Source organism: Aspergillus saccharolyticus, assembly GCF_003184585.1.
Source record: "Aspergillus saccharolyticus JOP 1030-1 unplaced genomic scaffold BP01scaffold_12, whole genome shotgun sequence".
NCBI lineage: Eukaryota > Fungi > Ascomycota > Eurotiomycetes > Eurotiales > Aspergillaceae > Aspergillus > Aspergillus saccharolyticus.
The window spans coordinates 412,937-425,746 of record NW_020290622.1 but is presented as its reverse complement, the minus strand read 5'-3'; the positions used below and the strand labels follow the sequence as shown (position 1 = coordinate 425,746).

General features: G+C 52.7%; 6 protein-coding genes across 6 annotated transcripts; 2 read left to right on the top strand and 4 right to left on the bottom strand.

Moving 5' to 3' along the window:
* Positions 1 to 97: 97 nt before the first annotated feature.
* BP01DRAFT_365248 (sugar porter family MFS transporter) lies at positions 98 to 2,081 on the bottom strand (the record flags this gene model as incomplete). The annotated part of the gene is made up of 3 exons (XM_025576355.1): positions 98 to 1,528; positions 1,576 to 1,652; positions 1,703 to 2,081. 3 exons carry the CDS (start codon positions 2,079 to 2,081, stop codon positions 98 to 100), a joined length of 1,887 nt encoding a protein of 628 aa, XP_025431954.1.
* A 1,424-nt stretch (positions 2,082 to 3,505) lies between these two features.
* BP01DRAFT_391327 (uncharacterized protein) lies at positions 3,506 to 4,847 on the bottom strand (the record flags this gene model as incomplete). The annotated part of the gene is made up of 2 exons (XM_025578073.1): positions 3,506 to 3,795; positions 3,836 to 4,847. 2 exons carry the CDS (start codon positions 4,845 to 4,847, stop codon positions 3,506 to 3,508), a joined length of 1,302 nt encoding a protein of 433 aa, XP_025431953.1.
* Positions 4,848 to 6,891: 2,044 nt separating this feature from the next.
* BP01DRAFT_32763 (uncharacterized protein) lies at positions 6,892 to 7,312 on the top strand. Its single transcript, XM_025572918.1, has one exon. It carries the CDS (start codon positions 6,981 to 6,983, stop codon positions 7,245 to 7,247), a length of 267 nt encoding a protein of 88 aa, XP_025431952.1. The 5' UTR covers positions 6,892 to 6,980; the 3' UTR covers positions 7,248 to 7,312.
* On the bottom strand, positions 7,289 to 8,606 carry BP01DRAFT_32758 (uncharacterized protein). The gene is made up of 2 exons (XM_025572915.1): positions 7,358 to 8,606; positions 7,289 to 7,309 (listed from the first exon to the last, which is right to left on the bottom strand). The coding sequence occupies exon 1, from the start codon at positions 8,491 to 8,493 to the stop codon at positions 7,378 to 7,380; it is 1,116 nt and encodes a 371-aa protein (XP_025431951.1). The 5' UTR covers positions 8,494 to 8,606; the 3' UTR covers positions 7,289 to 7,309; positions 7,358 to 7,377.
* Positions 8,607 to 9,010: 404 nt separating this feature from the next.
* Positions 9,011 to 10,255, top strand: BP01DRAFT_356165 (alpha/beta hydrolase). The gene is made up of 2 exons (XM_025574880.1): positions 9,011 to 9,269; positions 9,354 to 10,255. The coding sequence occupies exons 1-2, from the start codon at positions 9,068 to 9,070 to the stop codon at positions 10,169 to 10,171; spliced, it is 1,020 nt and encodes a 339-aa protein (XP_025431950.1). The 5' UTR covers positions 9,011 to 9,067; the 3' UTR covers positions 10,172 to 10,255.
* A 73-nt stretch (positions 10,256 to 10,328) lies between these two features.
* BP01DRAFT_356164 (TPT-domain-containing protein) lies at positions 10,329 to 12,037 on the bottom strand. The gene is made up of 8 exons (XM_025574879.1): positions 11,828 to 12,037; positions 11,708 to 11,775; positions 11,642 to 11,647; positions 11,459 to 11,576; positions 11,303 to 11,402; positions 11,103 to 11,253; positions 10,791 to 11,047; positions 10,329 to 10,739 (listed from the first exon to the last, which is right to left on the bottom strand). The coding sequence occupies exons 1-8, from the start codon at positions 11,908 to 11,910 to the stop codon at positions 10,515 to 10,517; spliced, it is 1,008 nt and encodes a 335-aa protein (XP_025431949.1). The 5' UTR covers positions 11,911 to 12,037; the 3' UTR covers positions 10,329 to 10,514.
* Between the last annotated feature and the right edge of the window lie 773 nt (positions 12,038 to 12,810).

Sequence of the window (12,810 nt, the reverse complement as noted above, 5' to 3'; positions counted from 1 at the left end):
ATGCAATCAGTTCCATAAGGCCTGTCTGATATTGTTTGCCCCACTCAACGTGCTGAACGGAGTATACTCATGCTCCTTACGCAGCTTTCGGCCACAACTAATGCACGGCCTCCGCAAGCTTCTCCGCACCCTCGTAAAATTTCGGCAGAGGCTCGAGCTTCTGCCGCAGGATCCAAACGCGAAAGTGCCACCATGCATTCTCGAGCTGGTAGCGGGCGTGCTTGCGGGTGGAGACGGAGAAGACCTGGTCGAGTTCCTCGAGAGTGAGCTCCTTCGTCTCCGGCACAAACAGCAGCACCAGAAACCACCCGACCACACACCATGCGGCGTACCACCCGAAGGCGCCCTGAGCGTTGAACGCACTCAACAGTAGTGGCCAAGTGAACGAGAGAATGAAGTTGAAGCACCAAGTCGTCGCCGTCGCAAACGACATACCCACTTCGCGGACCTGCAGGGGGAATGCCTCGGCGGAATAGGTAAAGGGCACCGGACCCTCACCTGGCGAGTAGAAGATCTCAAAGAGGTACATCCCCGTCGTGACCATGGCGACGCGTGCCTTGCTGGTTGGATTGGCGGCATCGATCCAGAAGGAGAAGCCGCACCAGAGGAGGCAGATGGCGAGGAAAGGGAAGGTGAACAGCAGCAGATTGCGGCGACCCCAGGTGTCAATCGTGAAGAAAGCCGGCAGGGCGAAGACCCAATTGAGAATGCCGGCACCCATCGATGCTAGCAATGCCTGTTGAATGCTGTAGCCGGCGTCTAGGAAGATCGTGGAGCTGAAGTACGCGATGACGTTAACTCCACAGAATTGCTGCATGAACATCACGATCCAGCTCGCGAGGGTGGCACGACGGTTGCGTGGAATTGTGAAGAGTTCCAAGAACATGCTGAAGAAGCTGCGGCCGGTATTGATTTGGCGCTCGAGCTGCACCTGCACATATGCATAATAGAGATCCCGCGCGGCTTGGAGGTCAGTGGGCCGGAGAGTGCGGAAGGCCTTAAACGCCTGTTCGATGCGGTCGTGCTGGATCAGCCAGCGGGGCGACTCAGGGCAAAAGTAGACTTGGGCGCAGACGATGATGGGTAAGACGACGGTAGAGCCTAGCATGAGACGCCACGAGAGGTCGTCAGAGAGACTCATAAAGGCGACGCCCATGATATTGCCTAGCATAATCCCGAATGCAGTCCACATCTGCCACATCATGACCAAGGCGCCGCGGATGGGCGCGGGAGAGCACTCGGCCGCGTACACAGGCACTGTGGATGATTTGGCGCCAATGCCCAGCCCAAGGACGAACCGGGCGAGAAACAGATTGACCCACGAGTTGGCCACGCCTTCCCAGATGGACGCGACAGCAGCAATGAAACAGGACCAGAAGATCGTTCCGCGTCGGGCCAGAAACCGGTTCATGGGCTCCGTTAGCCAGCATCCGACTGTTGCGCAGGCAAGGTAAGGTGCACCGACGACAAGACCGGTAAGATAGTCTTGCATCTTCTGGGAGAAGCGGGGAGAATCGATCCCGAGTTGCTTTTAAGTTGTCAGTTTACTGCTCTTCGTGCTAATGTTGACCTCACCTTCAGGTAAATGGCCTGCGCGCCGTTGTTGACAGTCTCATCCATGCCCTGGACAGCAGCAGCGAGGGAGCACATACCTGATAGACAAGATTAGCACGTTGTCAATTGCAGGGGAATATGATTTTACCCGCGAGGAAATACAGCTGCCATGGCTGCGACCATTTGTGAGTCTGCTCTCGCCTCAGAGTATCTCTATCTTCTTCACTCAGCTCCTGAAGATCCAGCGCGCCTGCTGGATTTTGCGATATGAGCGCCCCTTTCCGAAAGTCCGCGACATGCTCCTCGAGACCATATTCATGACAGAATCTCTCAACATCATCCAGCAGTTTTTCGCGCGGGATGCCCGCCAGGGGGTTCTCGAAGACGGCGCTGAGATGAGTCGGGCCGGTTGTGCGACCCTCGAGGTCGTAAATTGCGCGTGAACCTCCGGGCTTCTCGGCGTGCTCAACGCTGGGAGTTGAACTTCTGTCCTTCAGGACCTTCTCTGTGATTGCTTCTTGTCTCATCATGGAAGACGCTGTGTCAAGGCTCAATGCAGTGCACCAAGTGTGAGGACCTTCAAGTGAAGCTGATCCAAGTTATCTTGGTTCTTCAGTGAGTGTAGGGTGGTTGTGGGGTGACTGTCAAGCAACCAAATTTTTAGAAACCGGTAAAGCAATAATCTGCCTGTGACGCGATTAAGCGGAAGGATCTCCCCCTGGAAATGAGTCTAGACTTCGCAAAACGAGCACAGCCAGGAGACATCAGACGCAGGGGATGACCAGCCTTTTATCGCGTGTGGGAAGCCGCTTATACGACGGTGCATAGCCAAATCTCCAAGCGAAACACAGGTAGGATAAGACTTGCTCAAACAGGCGACTAGCCGTGTGTATGGGAGGCCTGACTGCGACAAGATCATCATTGTATGCCGTCATCAGCAAGTGACCACAAATTAGACTTGATAGACTCCACATGGATTGGGGATGCCGAAGCTTGTTATGCTGTAAGACCACGGCCGAGTGTCGCAGCTCCCGGGCGCTGGTTGGTTGGCAGTCCTGGCGACCACAATGCAAGGCGGGGAAGCTGATGGAGCGACCATGGTCGGTGTCAAGTCATGGAACATGCTAATGTAACTTCAAATGATTGTCGCAACCCCATGGGGATTGGGGAGGAGGCGGGGGAGATATGGAGACTGGACTGCGAAGGGATGATCGTCGCAAGATCTTGGAAGAAAGAAGGATGCGGGCGGGGTTCGGGGATCCTTCCGGGCGACCTTCCGACACCTTGCCGGTAAATCCGGATTGACATCTCGATAGCAGAGAAGGCGTGCCACTGGAGGGACTCAATGATTAATTAATCCGTGGCCAGGTAATACAGCGAGTCTCCCCGACATGAATGTTACTCCATGGTGCTCTATCGGTCGTCCGGCTCATATATTGATACTTTTGTGGCGCCGGCAGTGCTTGAAACCGCGGACGCAAACGGATACTAGATACTTTGCCGCGCGCTCTGACTTGCGCAAGGAGCCGTCATTTCGCTCTCTTATTATTGAATAAAATGCTTATCATACTAGGTTGCTCCTGGATGCAGGAGGGCCCAGACCTTCGAAACTAGAACTTCTGGACACATCTCGTAGGCGTAGAGGCAGACGCAAGGGCTACGGTAGACTCCTGCTACCTACATTCTCATTTTATCTTTCATCCACGATGAGTAGGATTTCCTTAGAACTGTACTGAAGTCTAAATATGGTAAATGAGTCTCAAAGTATAAAGGGTGTATCAGAATGAGACTAGATTACATATTTATGTAGCCGCGGGGTTTTGTCCTTCAAATTGGCCACGTCATGTCTTGCGGACCAGAGATTATACAGATTGAACAAAGTACAGGCGCAGCAGAATTGTTCATCGCATCTCATGCAATGCCCAAGTTCTGCACGCCCAACATCGTTTTACTACTCAGTACTCATAGGGAACGGCAACTCCAGTCGCGGTCCCCCCGGATGCGACAGGGTGTACCCGAGCGTCGGAGGGCACCCCTCCTTCTTGATCACCGCTACATCGGCCACAAGCGCCTCCTCCGGAATGACCCCGGTAACCGGGTCGCGTCTCTCCTCCTCCAGATTGACGGCCCCCTCGACCAGAGCTACAAATGTGCTCGTGTGATGCGGTCCCTCCCAGTGAGGCCAGCGGCGAAGGAGCTGGATCCCGCGCTGCCGTGTCGGCAGATGGCGGCATTTTAAAGCTACCCAGGTCAGCGGAAGGATGATAACCATGTCCATCACGACCGTCGGAAGGTTTTTTTGGCCCGAATTCGGCCTCAAGGCTCTCGATGGTGGCTTCACCGAACTGGAGCGCTGCCATGAAGTCCGGGGTAAACTTTTCCCACACGTGCTCAGACAGTTCCATCTCTCGGTAGACGTGCGTCTTGAGGACAATATGTTGCATGCGGATGAGGTTCATGCAGGGGACTTCCTTGGCGGATGGGCAAGGGATCTGGGCAGCTAGCTCGTTAAAGGCTGCAATGTGGTCCTGGAGTTGTAGACTGAGCTTATGTCGCGCGATGAAAATGGGAAACAGGTCAGCAGCTGGACTCTGGAGGGCCTCTTGGGTGATGGTCAGACAGCCTAGGCAGCTTCCGGAGATGGGTTGAAGCTCCCGCCAGGCCTCGTCGAGATTCTGAAATCGCAGAAGTCGTTGACGGTCGCCGCGTACCTGAATGGCGTCTCTCTGCTTGGCTACGTATCGGTGGACCTGCAACTGTATATCTAGGTGCATGATGGCGGCGAGCAGAGCCATTTCTGGGGAAAGGGTCGGCAACCGGTTCTCGCGATGATAGTGTTGCAGCTTGACTCGCACGATCGAGCGGGCCTCCTCGCCCTTTTTACCAGACAGAATGTGGATACCATTGGTGAGGTGCGTGCAGGCGTTTTCATTGTTGCCCTGGAGGACTTCTAGGTATGTGAACACAATACAGCATACAAGAGCGATGACAGCGACGTGCGGATCCTGCGATGTCAAGCGGCGACACAGAGTCGACATCGCGCGACCGTATTGTTCGATCGCAAAGCGGTGATATTGAGCTCGATGCCTCCTCGCCTGGCCTCGAGAAAGACCACCAACTTCGGTGTTTGAATGCATGGCACTCAAAGAGACTAAGGCATGACAGACTGCCGGCTCAGCCTGACTCAGTTGCAGTGCCAGACGTCGCCAGACTTCCCATTCAAAGAAGCTGACCAGCATGGGCATGGTCCGAGTCTGGAAAAAGTCAATGCACCGTCGCTCATCGGAGCTCATTTGGCGTAAATTGATGTCGATGGTCTGGATGCATGGAACGTACTTTTGGACCCTTCTCGTCGAAATGGGGAGGCGAACAGGATCGTACCCGTCGCACGATCGGCCCGTCGAGCTGCAGTTTTTGCATGATCCTGGCGTTTCATCACACTTTACTCTTCTGATTTTGCAGGTGCGGCATCCTGTTCGGGAGCGACGGCTATATGACCTTTGCCGGGCTTGTTTAGTCATGATCTCTGTCCACTTCCGGTTTTGTTGAAGGCATGAAGAGGGTAAAAAGGACGAAGGGTGAGGCTCCGATCGAGATTCGGCGCTTTTAGATTGTCGCAGCCGGCGCGATTTCAGTGCAGGAACGACCTGCTTTGCAAATGGATTACCCTGTGCACCCCTGTCGATACCATCCATAGGAAGGTCTCACTCAGGCACTAGACCGATTAGCGTAAATTGGTGCCGAACTAATGCTCCGTGATCACAAAAATTTATGCGAAACCTGTGGGAGTTCAATTGGGAGACTCTGGCTCTTGGAAAAACACTTTCATAAATGTGATTGTGCTCGGCTCTTTATTCATCAGGTAGGCAATGCCGTTAAATGCTATGTACCATAGTCGTAGTTCAAGCGGCCATCAACGGGAGTGCGCATCCAGTGAGATAATAACAACAGGCTGGAAAACCTGCACACAGCCGAGAGACAGACACAAAGGCGAATCTCGATCTTTGTGCTCGTCTTCCAGAGTTGGTGCAAGTTCATAGATCCTTGAAGGGCAACTGTCAAGCTCCGAGCAATATCCTTTGACGAGACGTCCCAGCTTGTCAATGTACTTGCCGAGTATGGTCGAACCTGCATCCTGTGCCAATGTCAGTGACTATCCTATGCTGTAGCCGTGAAGCCAGCGTACCAAGAGATAAAACCTTGAATCTCCCGATGCGTCCATGGCCTTATCGATTGCGCCATTTCTTGGAGCATGTCTCAAGCCAGCGAAGAACATGCCATTTTCCTGAAGAGGTGAATCATATCGTTGTGTTGTACTTTCACCTCGCCGCTCTCGAGATGCTTCGGCCAGCACTGGCAGGCGTAGCGCACCCCAGGTGGCCATTCTCGGAAGTGCCAGAGTCATCTGCGTCAACCCAGAGTCCGCTCCTAACTGAACTGGACTTTTCTGCCTCATGCTCTCTCTGGTTGACATTACTCAAGAACAGACGTACACAACCGTTCATCACGTTGCGATGAGGCTGCCTCGGATCCACGATGAAAATCTCATTAAGGCATTTGGTGGCGATCGTCGGAAAGGAGGCAAAAGGAGGATGACGAAGCCGGATTGAGGATTCCGTGTTATGCTCATCCTCCCAAATGTCTATAAATGATTGGAGATCTCTCAGAATATCGTGAACATCCATACCATCAAGTCAACCGTCACCTTTGAAATCAACAAGCTCGTGTAGGGAAGCAGGAGGAATCTCCTCAAAGAGCACGATAATGACATCCACAAAGTTTCTCAGCACATCATGACCTAATCGGCTTTCTTCGGCGCTCAAACTTGAGGGTATGGTATCCCCGATGGTGTCAAGGTACACAACTTTGAATTTAGCATGGACTGCTGGATCTGTCCCGATGGATCCCAACAGCATGAATATCCTGCGTTCGAAGAATGCAGGGGCTTCTTGAATGTATGCAGAAGCGCGTGGAGGCTCATAGAAACAGCTCTTCGGCTTTTTCCGTCAACTGTTTGATTACATGATCTTTTATTATGCATGGGTTTAGCGCTTGGAGGTCTTGCTGAAGAGAATCTCTTGATCAACGAGTCGCTCGGGATAGATTACAACTCTAAAGCACGAATCCGCCCAGCGTGTTCACGTTGTCTGGAACAAGAAAGGGTAAGCGTCTCTCGATGACATATGGGGACTTGTAGATGGTCGGAAACCATTTTTACGATCAAACCGATGACAGGATCGATTGTGGAGGTTTCGTAACGGTCAAGTGCATCGACAACGATGACCACGGGTAGGCGTTCTTCAAGAGCTTTGCACTTTAACATTGATTTCAAGATGAGCTTCTGGTATTTATCACTAAGAGTCTTCTGAGAAATGCAGGAACTTCAGCCAGTGCCTCGGAAATAAAACGTCTGAGGCTCGGCAAGTATGACAAAATGGCATGCAATAATTGTGATGAGTTCGCGTGCGCTGCGTTTGCCGCTGCTGGGGACCGTGTCGAAGAGGAATGTGGCTCCAAGGAGATTCCGCACACTCATTTCACGCGCAACACTCTTGTGCTATTGTCAATTTACCTGTTCCTACCCAACCAGTCAACCAAAATATAGCCTCTCTGTCATCGCCATTGGCCCATACGTATGTCTTCGAGGACAGCGGTTCGAGTGTCTTCAAGGCAAATGGACTGATGCTGTCTAATGTTGTGGTTGAAACAAACACGAGCAACATGGGAAGGCTGTTCAAAAAATGCCGTATCGGTTCTGATATTGATTAGTTTAGTGACAACAATCCGGATAGTTATGACCCACTACGTAGCCTTCATCACGTCCTATTTCTTAGCGCGCCCTGTCTCAGCGATCATCTTGTGATCATAACCTTTTAGCTCGTAGTTCGGTATAACTGCCGGCGGCCCTTGTGAGATTTGTGACGTGGATTTTTGCCAAAGCTCCAGACATGCCATTGCGCAGGCAGTTGCTATAGCGGCAGCATGTAGTTCCCAATTGCCAGATTGATGGCCGTCCGAATAATGGGCAACCCCTTTGATGGGGATGCAAGGAACGTAGTCCCACACTGCAGCAGTTTCGACGTCAATGCCGATAGTATCTGTTGACTTGAAGAGCTTATCACGCTCGCACGCCTGCTGTATAGACACATTTCCGGATGCGATTGTCCCGAAGTGAATTTTGGAATGCCTAGCCGATTGGTACCTGTCTGAATTCCGAAATTGCAGGTACTGTGGGTCATACTTAAGCTGCTCGCAGGAGGTTTGCGTAACTCTAAAACAGCAGACGCCATCATTGGTGCATAAGCTATCTGTGGCACTATGGTGCTTATGCTGATAGCTCGACACGAAGCAGCGGTCTTCATGCAAGCCTGAGTAATCAGCTCCATCTTTGCCACTCTGAAATATTCGTCTGAGGTGCGGTTGCATCTGTCTTTCTAAAGCTTCAGTCATAGATTCAAGCTTTGCAACAAAGGACTCAAGCCGATGCCCTTGTCTGGCGGCCCTATCTTCTGCCCCGTGCTTCATGGCAAACCCGTCCGGATACATACGTCCAAAGCCATGCTGCACGACTGATTTACCTATGATCACGTCCCCGAGCATTATATCATTGTTCTCCTTGTCTGTGGGCATCCCACCGCAAATCCCAACCAGGAAAACAACTTTGAGGTGTGGATAACGTGAATAAAAGCGCAGTGCCAGTGCAGCGGCGGACGCTTGATCAGCGTCATGAATGTCAGCCAAAAGGACCGGATGATGTCCAATGCTGCCGGTAGTATACACATCGTGAGCAGTGGGTGGGGCTTCGGGGTTGTCGGAGATATGAACAGTAAAATGAAGAGCGTCTTGCACGGTGGCTTGAAAAAAGCTGCGGACGATTTTCGAGGAGGAAATGATTCCTATCTCAACAACTGCCTCTCTGATCTGGTGGTGGAGGGCCATCTTGTTTCAACTGGAATCGAAAAAGCTGGCATCTTCGAAAAGACATTTCGAGCATGGACCTTTATATAATGTCACTTGAATAACTTATAGCAGAGCAGCGCGTAGGATTCTGGGAGGGATGGTTGTTCAGCTCAATCTGGGCGCCTACTGAAACTTCTTCTTATCCGGCTGCACGGATAGGCTGGAAGCGCCTTTGCTTGCAAGACGAAGACGAGTCATTTTGACGCTCACATCGGAGTTAACGTGTCGATGCAAGTAGCCATTTTCCCTGTTGCGCCTATGAGAATAATGAATCCATGAATCAAAGCTATGTGGGACTTGCGGAATTGACCCGCCCAAAAAGTACAAAGGAGGAGAGGAGGAAGAAAAATGGGGAGCAGCGGCAATGAATTCATCCCCAGCGGGTCTGGAAGCCTGGATCTTCCCCACATACTCCTTCTAGAAGCATTACCTCATACACCCCTATAAGTTCACCATTGCTGCTGCTGCTGCTGCCGCCTGCGCCCATCTCCCAATTCATACAAACCACAACACAACACTACCTCGCCCACTGCCAATCCCTCCCCCACACACAATGCCTTCGCGACCACAAACCCAACTCCCCGAGGGCGGCCAGACTCTCGTCTACTCGACTGTCGACGGCCACGACATCAAACTGGACTACTACCTCCCCCGCAACACCACCAGCGGCAACCTCCCGGCCATAATCTACTACCACGGGGGCGGTATGACCGCCGGCTCCCGCCGCTCCGGACACTTTCCCACCTGGCTCTACGGTAAGCCCCCTCCCTCCCAATTGCATCCACCCCTATACCAACTCCCTCCACCCCATCCACCAAATTAACCTGGACAACCAACAGACCACTGCCAAAAACGCAACTACATCCTCATCGCCGCCGACTACCGGCTCTGCCACCCCAGCACCGCCCTCGACCAAATCGCCGACGCCAAGGCTCTCTTCCGCTTTCTCGCCAGCCCCTCCTTCCAATCCGCCCTCCCATCCCCTTCCCTCACCCTCGACACCACTCGGATCGCCGTAACCGGCTTCTCAGCGGGAGCCTACTCCGCGCGCGCCGCCTGCATCTACGCGGAACCGAAACCCGCCGTCCTACTAACCTCGTACGGCACGGGCGGGAATCTGCTACTGGACCACTGGACGCAGCCGCGCCCGCCGACCTCCATTGCCAGCCTGGTGAACCTCGAGGACGTGCCCCGACTGCTTGCCGATAGGACGGTGGTGAGCGATGACGCGGACCGGGGGTCCAACCGGTTCGCGCTGACGGTGCGGTGGGAGATTGACGGGACGTTTCTGGACGGGGTGTTTGGGCGGCCGGGGTTGGGCGCGGAGTTAAATAAGGTGGAGTATGCGCAGCGCGGCGCGGCGATTCCAGAAGAGCTACGGGCGGGGTTCTTACAGGAGTTTGTTACAGCCGAGTACCCGCCGACGGTGCTGGTGCATGGGACGGCGGATGAAGTGGTGCCGGACGCGGAGAGTAGGTTTCATCATGAGCAGTTGGGGCAGTTGGGCGTGAGGACCGAATTGTTGCTCGTTCGGGATGCGGGCCATGGGTTGGTGGATCTCCAGTCTGGTTTTCCGCCTAAGTTGGCGGACGGCGCGATGGAGGCGTATGAGAAGGCGGCCAAGTTCATTGATGACGCTTTGGAAGGGAAGCTGTGAGGTGGTGATTGTAGTGGAAAATGGCGCTTAGTATATGCTATAGAGACATAGATCAAGACTGGCAATCCAGGATAAATTGATACAGACACTCAACAAAAAAGCCCCAGTGGGACCGCAATACTGGCGAGAACCCGTGTGAATCATTCATTCTAATGTAGCATTACACCATTATATACACCTCCGAGTTTCCACCTCTATGCACGGATCATTTCTATATGCATAATTAGACTTTGCGGGTCATGATCCTCATTTCAAATCCGCATCGGAAAAAAAAGTATCATCAACTGCGGATACCTTGATATTACAGCACGGTCAGCACCCTCATTGTCGGAATGCAGGCAGACTATGGCCGAGCACCCCCAACAACATTGTAGCGGATTTGAGCCAACAGCGAAGTAACCCCGTCCTTCCCGAGCTTGTAGTAGATGAGGCCACCAAGAGCGATAGCGTAGCCGAAGAACTGGAGGGGCGTGACGGGATCACGGAAAATGACCATCGATGCGACAACCAACAGGATATCCTTGAGTACCCCAGACAGCGTAAGCACGAGAGCAGATGTTTTGCCGATCTAGATAATAGATTAGTCAGGTTTTCCACGAAAGGTCTTATGATCGCCTACCAAGAAGACGACAGCAACGTTGAGTCCGAAAGCAACGGCAGCGTTCAGAAAGAGAGTGCCCACTCCAAGGCTGTAGATATCGGACATGTGCATGGTCGGCAATTCCACAACTGCCGTAATGATGGCGTTCATGACAGCGCAAGCGGGTGCAAAGTAATACAGAGAAACCAAAGGATCCATCTTGAACTCGGCGGAGCTGAGAAGTCGCTGAACCATGACCAGGCGAACGGACTCGAAGATCGTGGCGAAAAATTGGCCTGCAGTATAATAAGTATGAGGCATCTGTGACGAATAATGTTTCATAGCACGTACAGATGAAACCGATCATGGTAAACTTGATCTCGCCGATCGAAGCGATTATGACACCGATGACGATGAAGGAGATGTTTCCGAGCAAGCTCAGGCGGACTGGCGCAATGCCCATAGCCCAAGTTGCCAGAAGAGTGGCAACAGAGTTGGTAGCCTGAGTCCAGTCAGCTTCGGGTTCAGTCCAATGGACAAAGTGCGTCTACCTTGAGCATCTGAATAAAAGAAACACTGAGATACAGGTAGGCTAGGTTGCCGCAGATGAGACTCAGCGAGAAGAAAGCACCGATGGGAACGATCGCGCGCCTGATTGCCCCCGTCAATTAGCAACTTGTATAATACGGAGCACTAGAAGGACTGACATATAAACGCGCGATGTCATGGGTACATTATGGCGGGAGTCGAGGAGGGTCGTGAACCGCGCCATGAGACGGGTCATGATGGTAGCGAAAACCAGATGCCATGTCGTCAGAAACAGAGCTGTAGCCCGTAAATGTCAGTTTCGAGAGGATTCGAGGTGTGTTCTTCAACAGCGATGGACGTACGAAAACCTAGGGAGAGCGTCAAAATTAGCATGGTCCGCCATTGAAGCACACGTTGCTAGTACTCACTGAATCCAGCAGTGTGTAGAATCCACTTGTTGAAGATGATGACTCCCGAGCTGAGCGCAATCCAGGTTCTAGTCGCGACTTAGTATGAATTCGAGCCGTCAGGAGTAGAAGAGGCCGTACGCAATGTAGAAAGCTGGGTGCAAAGCCGCTTTCGCGGGCTCCGCGGGGGTGTTGACCGTTGGCAATGGCGATTTCGACGACATGACGGAAGGAGGTTATACCAGGATTGATGAGAAAATGGTGATCGAGGAGAAAAAGAAGAGGCAAAACCAAAGGCCAATTCAGCAGGAGAGCGCGCTGCTGGGTTGGGAGAGGGGAGAACAATCGCAGGGCTGGGTATTGGAAGGAAAAGAATCCTCAAAAACACACACCGTGATGAGAGAAAGTGGAGCCGCCGACCCATCGGCCAGCCGGTCATCGGTCCCTGGCAGCTCAAACGACACGCGGCCCTGCGGTTCCAGCCGCGCCCCTCCACGTAATCGCCTCCATCACATCAGAAACCTGACCGATGGCGTTCAGCCGTTCACCTTCTTTTCGGTTGGCTCGTGCAAAGCCACTGCATATTCAATGCATTATGGATCCCTCTAATCGAGGCTCTCCACTTTCCAGCCACTCTGTGTGTTTCATCCTCACCACTCCCCTCCAGGGTCCGGGCTAATCTCCGCCATCTTATCGATAGACAGCCTTAAAAGCAGGGCCTGGCCCTTGTGTAAACCCCTTGAAAGGGCCTTCTCCCTTGTACCTGTCACACCGCGATCAATCTCTTGTTGGCCTGAAACAGTTGAGAATAAAGATGACCTGGAACACCATGCCGGGTGAAACAATTGTTTAACCGGGAGCGAAGGAAAATTCTGCTTGCTCCAGCTCTCCCGACATTCGTCACAAAAGAACCCACACACCATCCTTCATCCCATCGCATGAAGTCAGAAACAGTCAAGCTCTGTGTGTGCCTTGGCAAAGCTGAAGCCTTGCGGATCGGCGGTCCGTGATGTGCCAAAAATCGAGTGTTTGCGAGGCAACACTTCTGGCATATTCCACTCGCCATGTATTTGATGCACATCACACATACATGTAGGAAGGGGAGGGCTGCCGGTCAAGTATAT

Excerpts from the sequence above, each read along its gene's own strand:
- BP01DRAFT_32763 (XM_025572918.1), top strand. The coding sequence starts at position 6,981 with ATGACAAAATGGCATGCAATAATTGTGATGAGTTCGCGTGCGCTGCGT.
- BP01DRAFT_32758 (XM_025572915.1), bottom strand. The coding sequence starts at position 8,493 with ATGGCCCTCCACCACCAGATCAGAGAGGCAGTTGTTGAGATAGGAATC.
- BP01DRAFT_356165 (XM_025574880.1), top strand. The coding sequence starts at position 9,068 with ATGCCTTCGCGACCACAAACCCAACTCCCCGAGGGCGGCCAGACTCTC. Across the intron at positions 9,270-9,353 it reads CTTTCCCACCTGGCTCTACG|ACCACTGCCAAAAACGCAAC; the intron begins GTAAGCCCCCTC and ends GACAACCAACAG.
- BP01DRAFT_356164 (XM_025574879.1), bottom strand. The coding sequence starts at position 11,910 with ATGTCGTCGAAATCGCCATTGCCAACGGTCAACACCCCCGCGGAGCCC. Across the intron at positions 11,776-11,827 it reads CACCCAGCTTTCTACATTGC|AACCTGGATTGCGCTCAGCT; the intron begins GTACGGCCTCTT and ends AGTCGCGACTAG. Across the intron at positions 10,740-10,790 it reads ACGTTGCTGTCGTCTTCTTG|ATCGGCAAAACATCTGCTCT; the intron begins GTAGGCGATCAT and ends TCTATTATCTAG.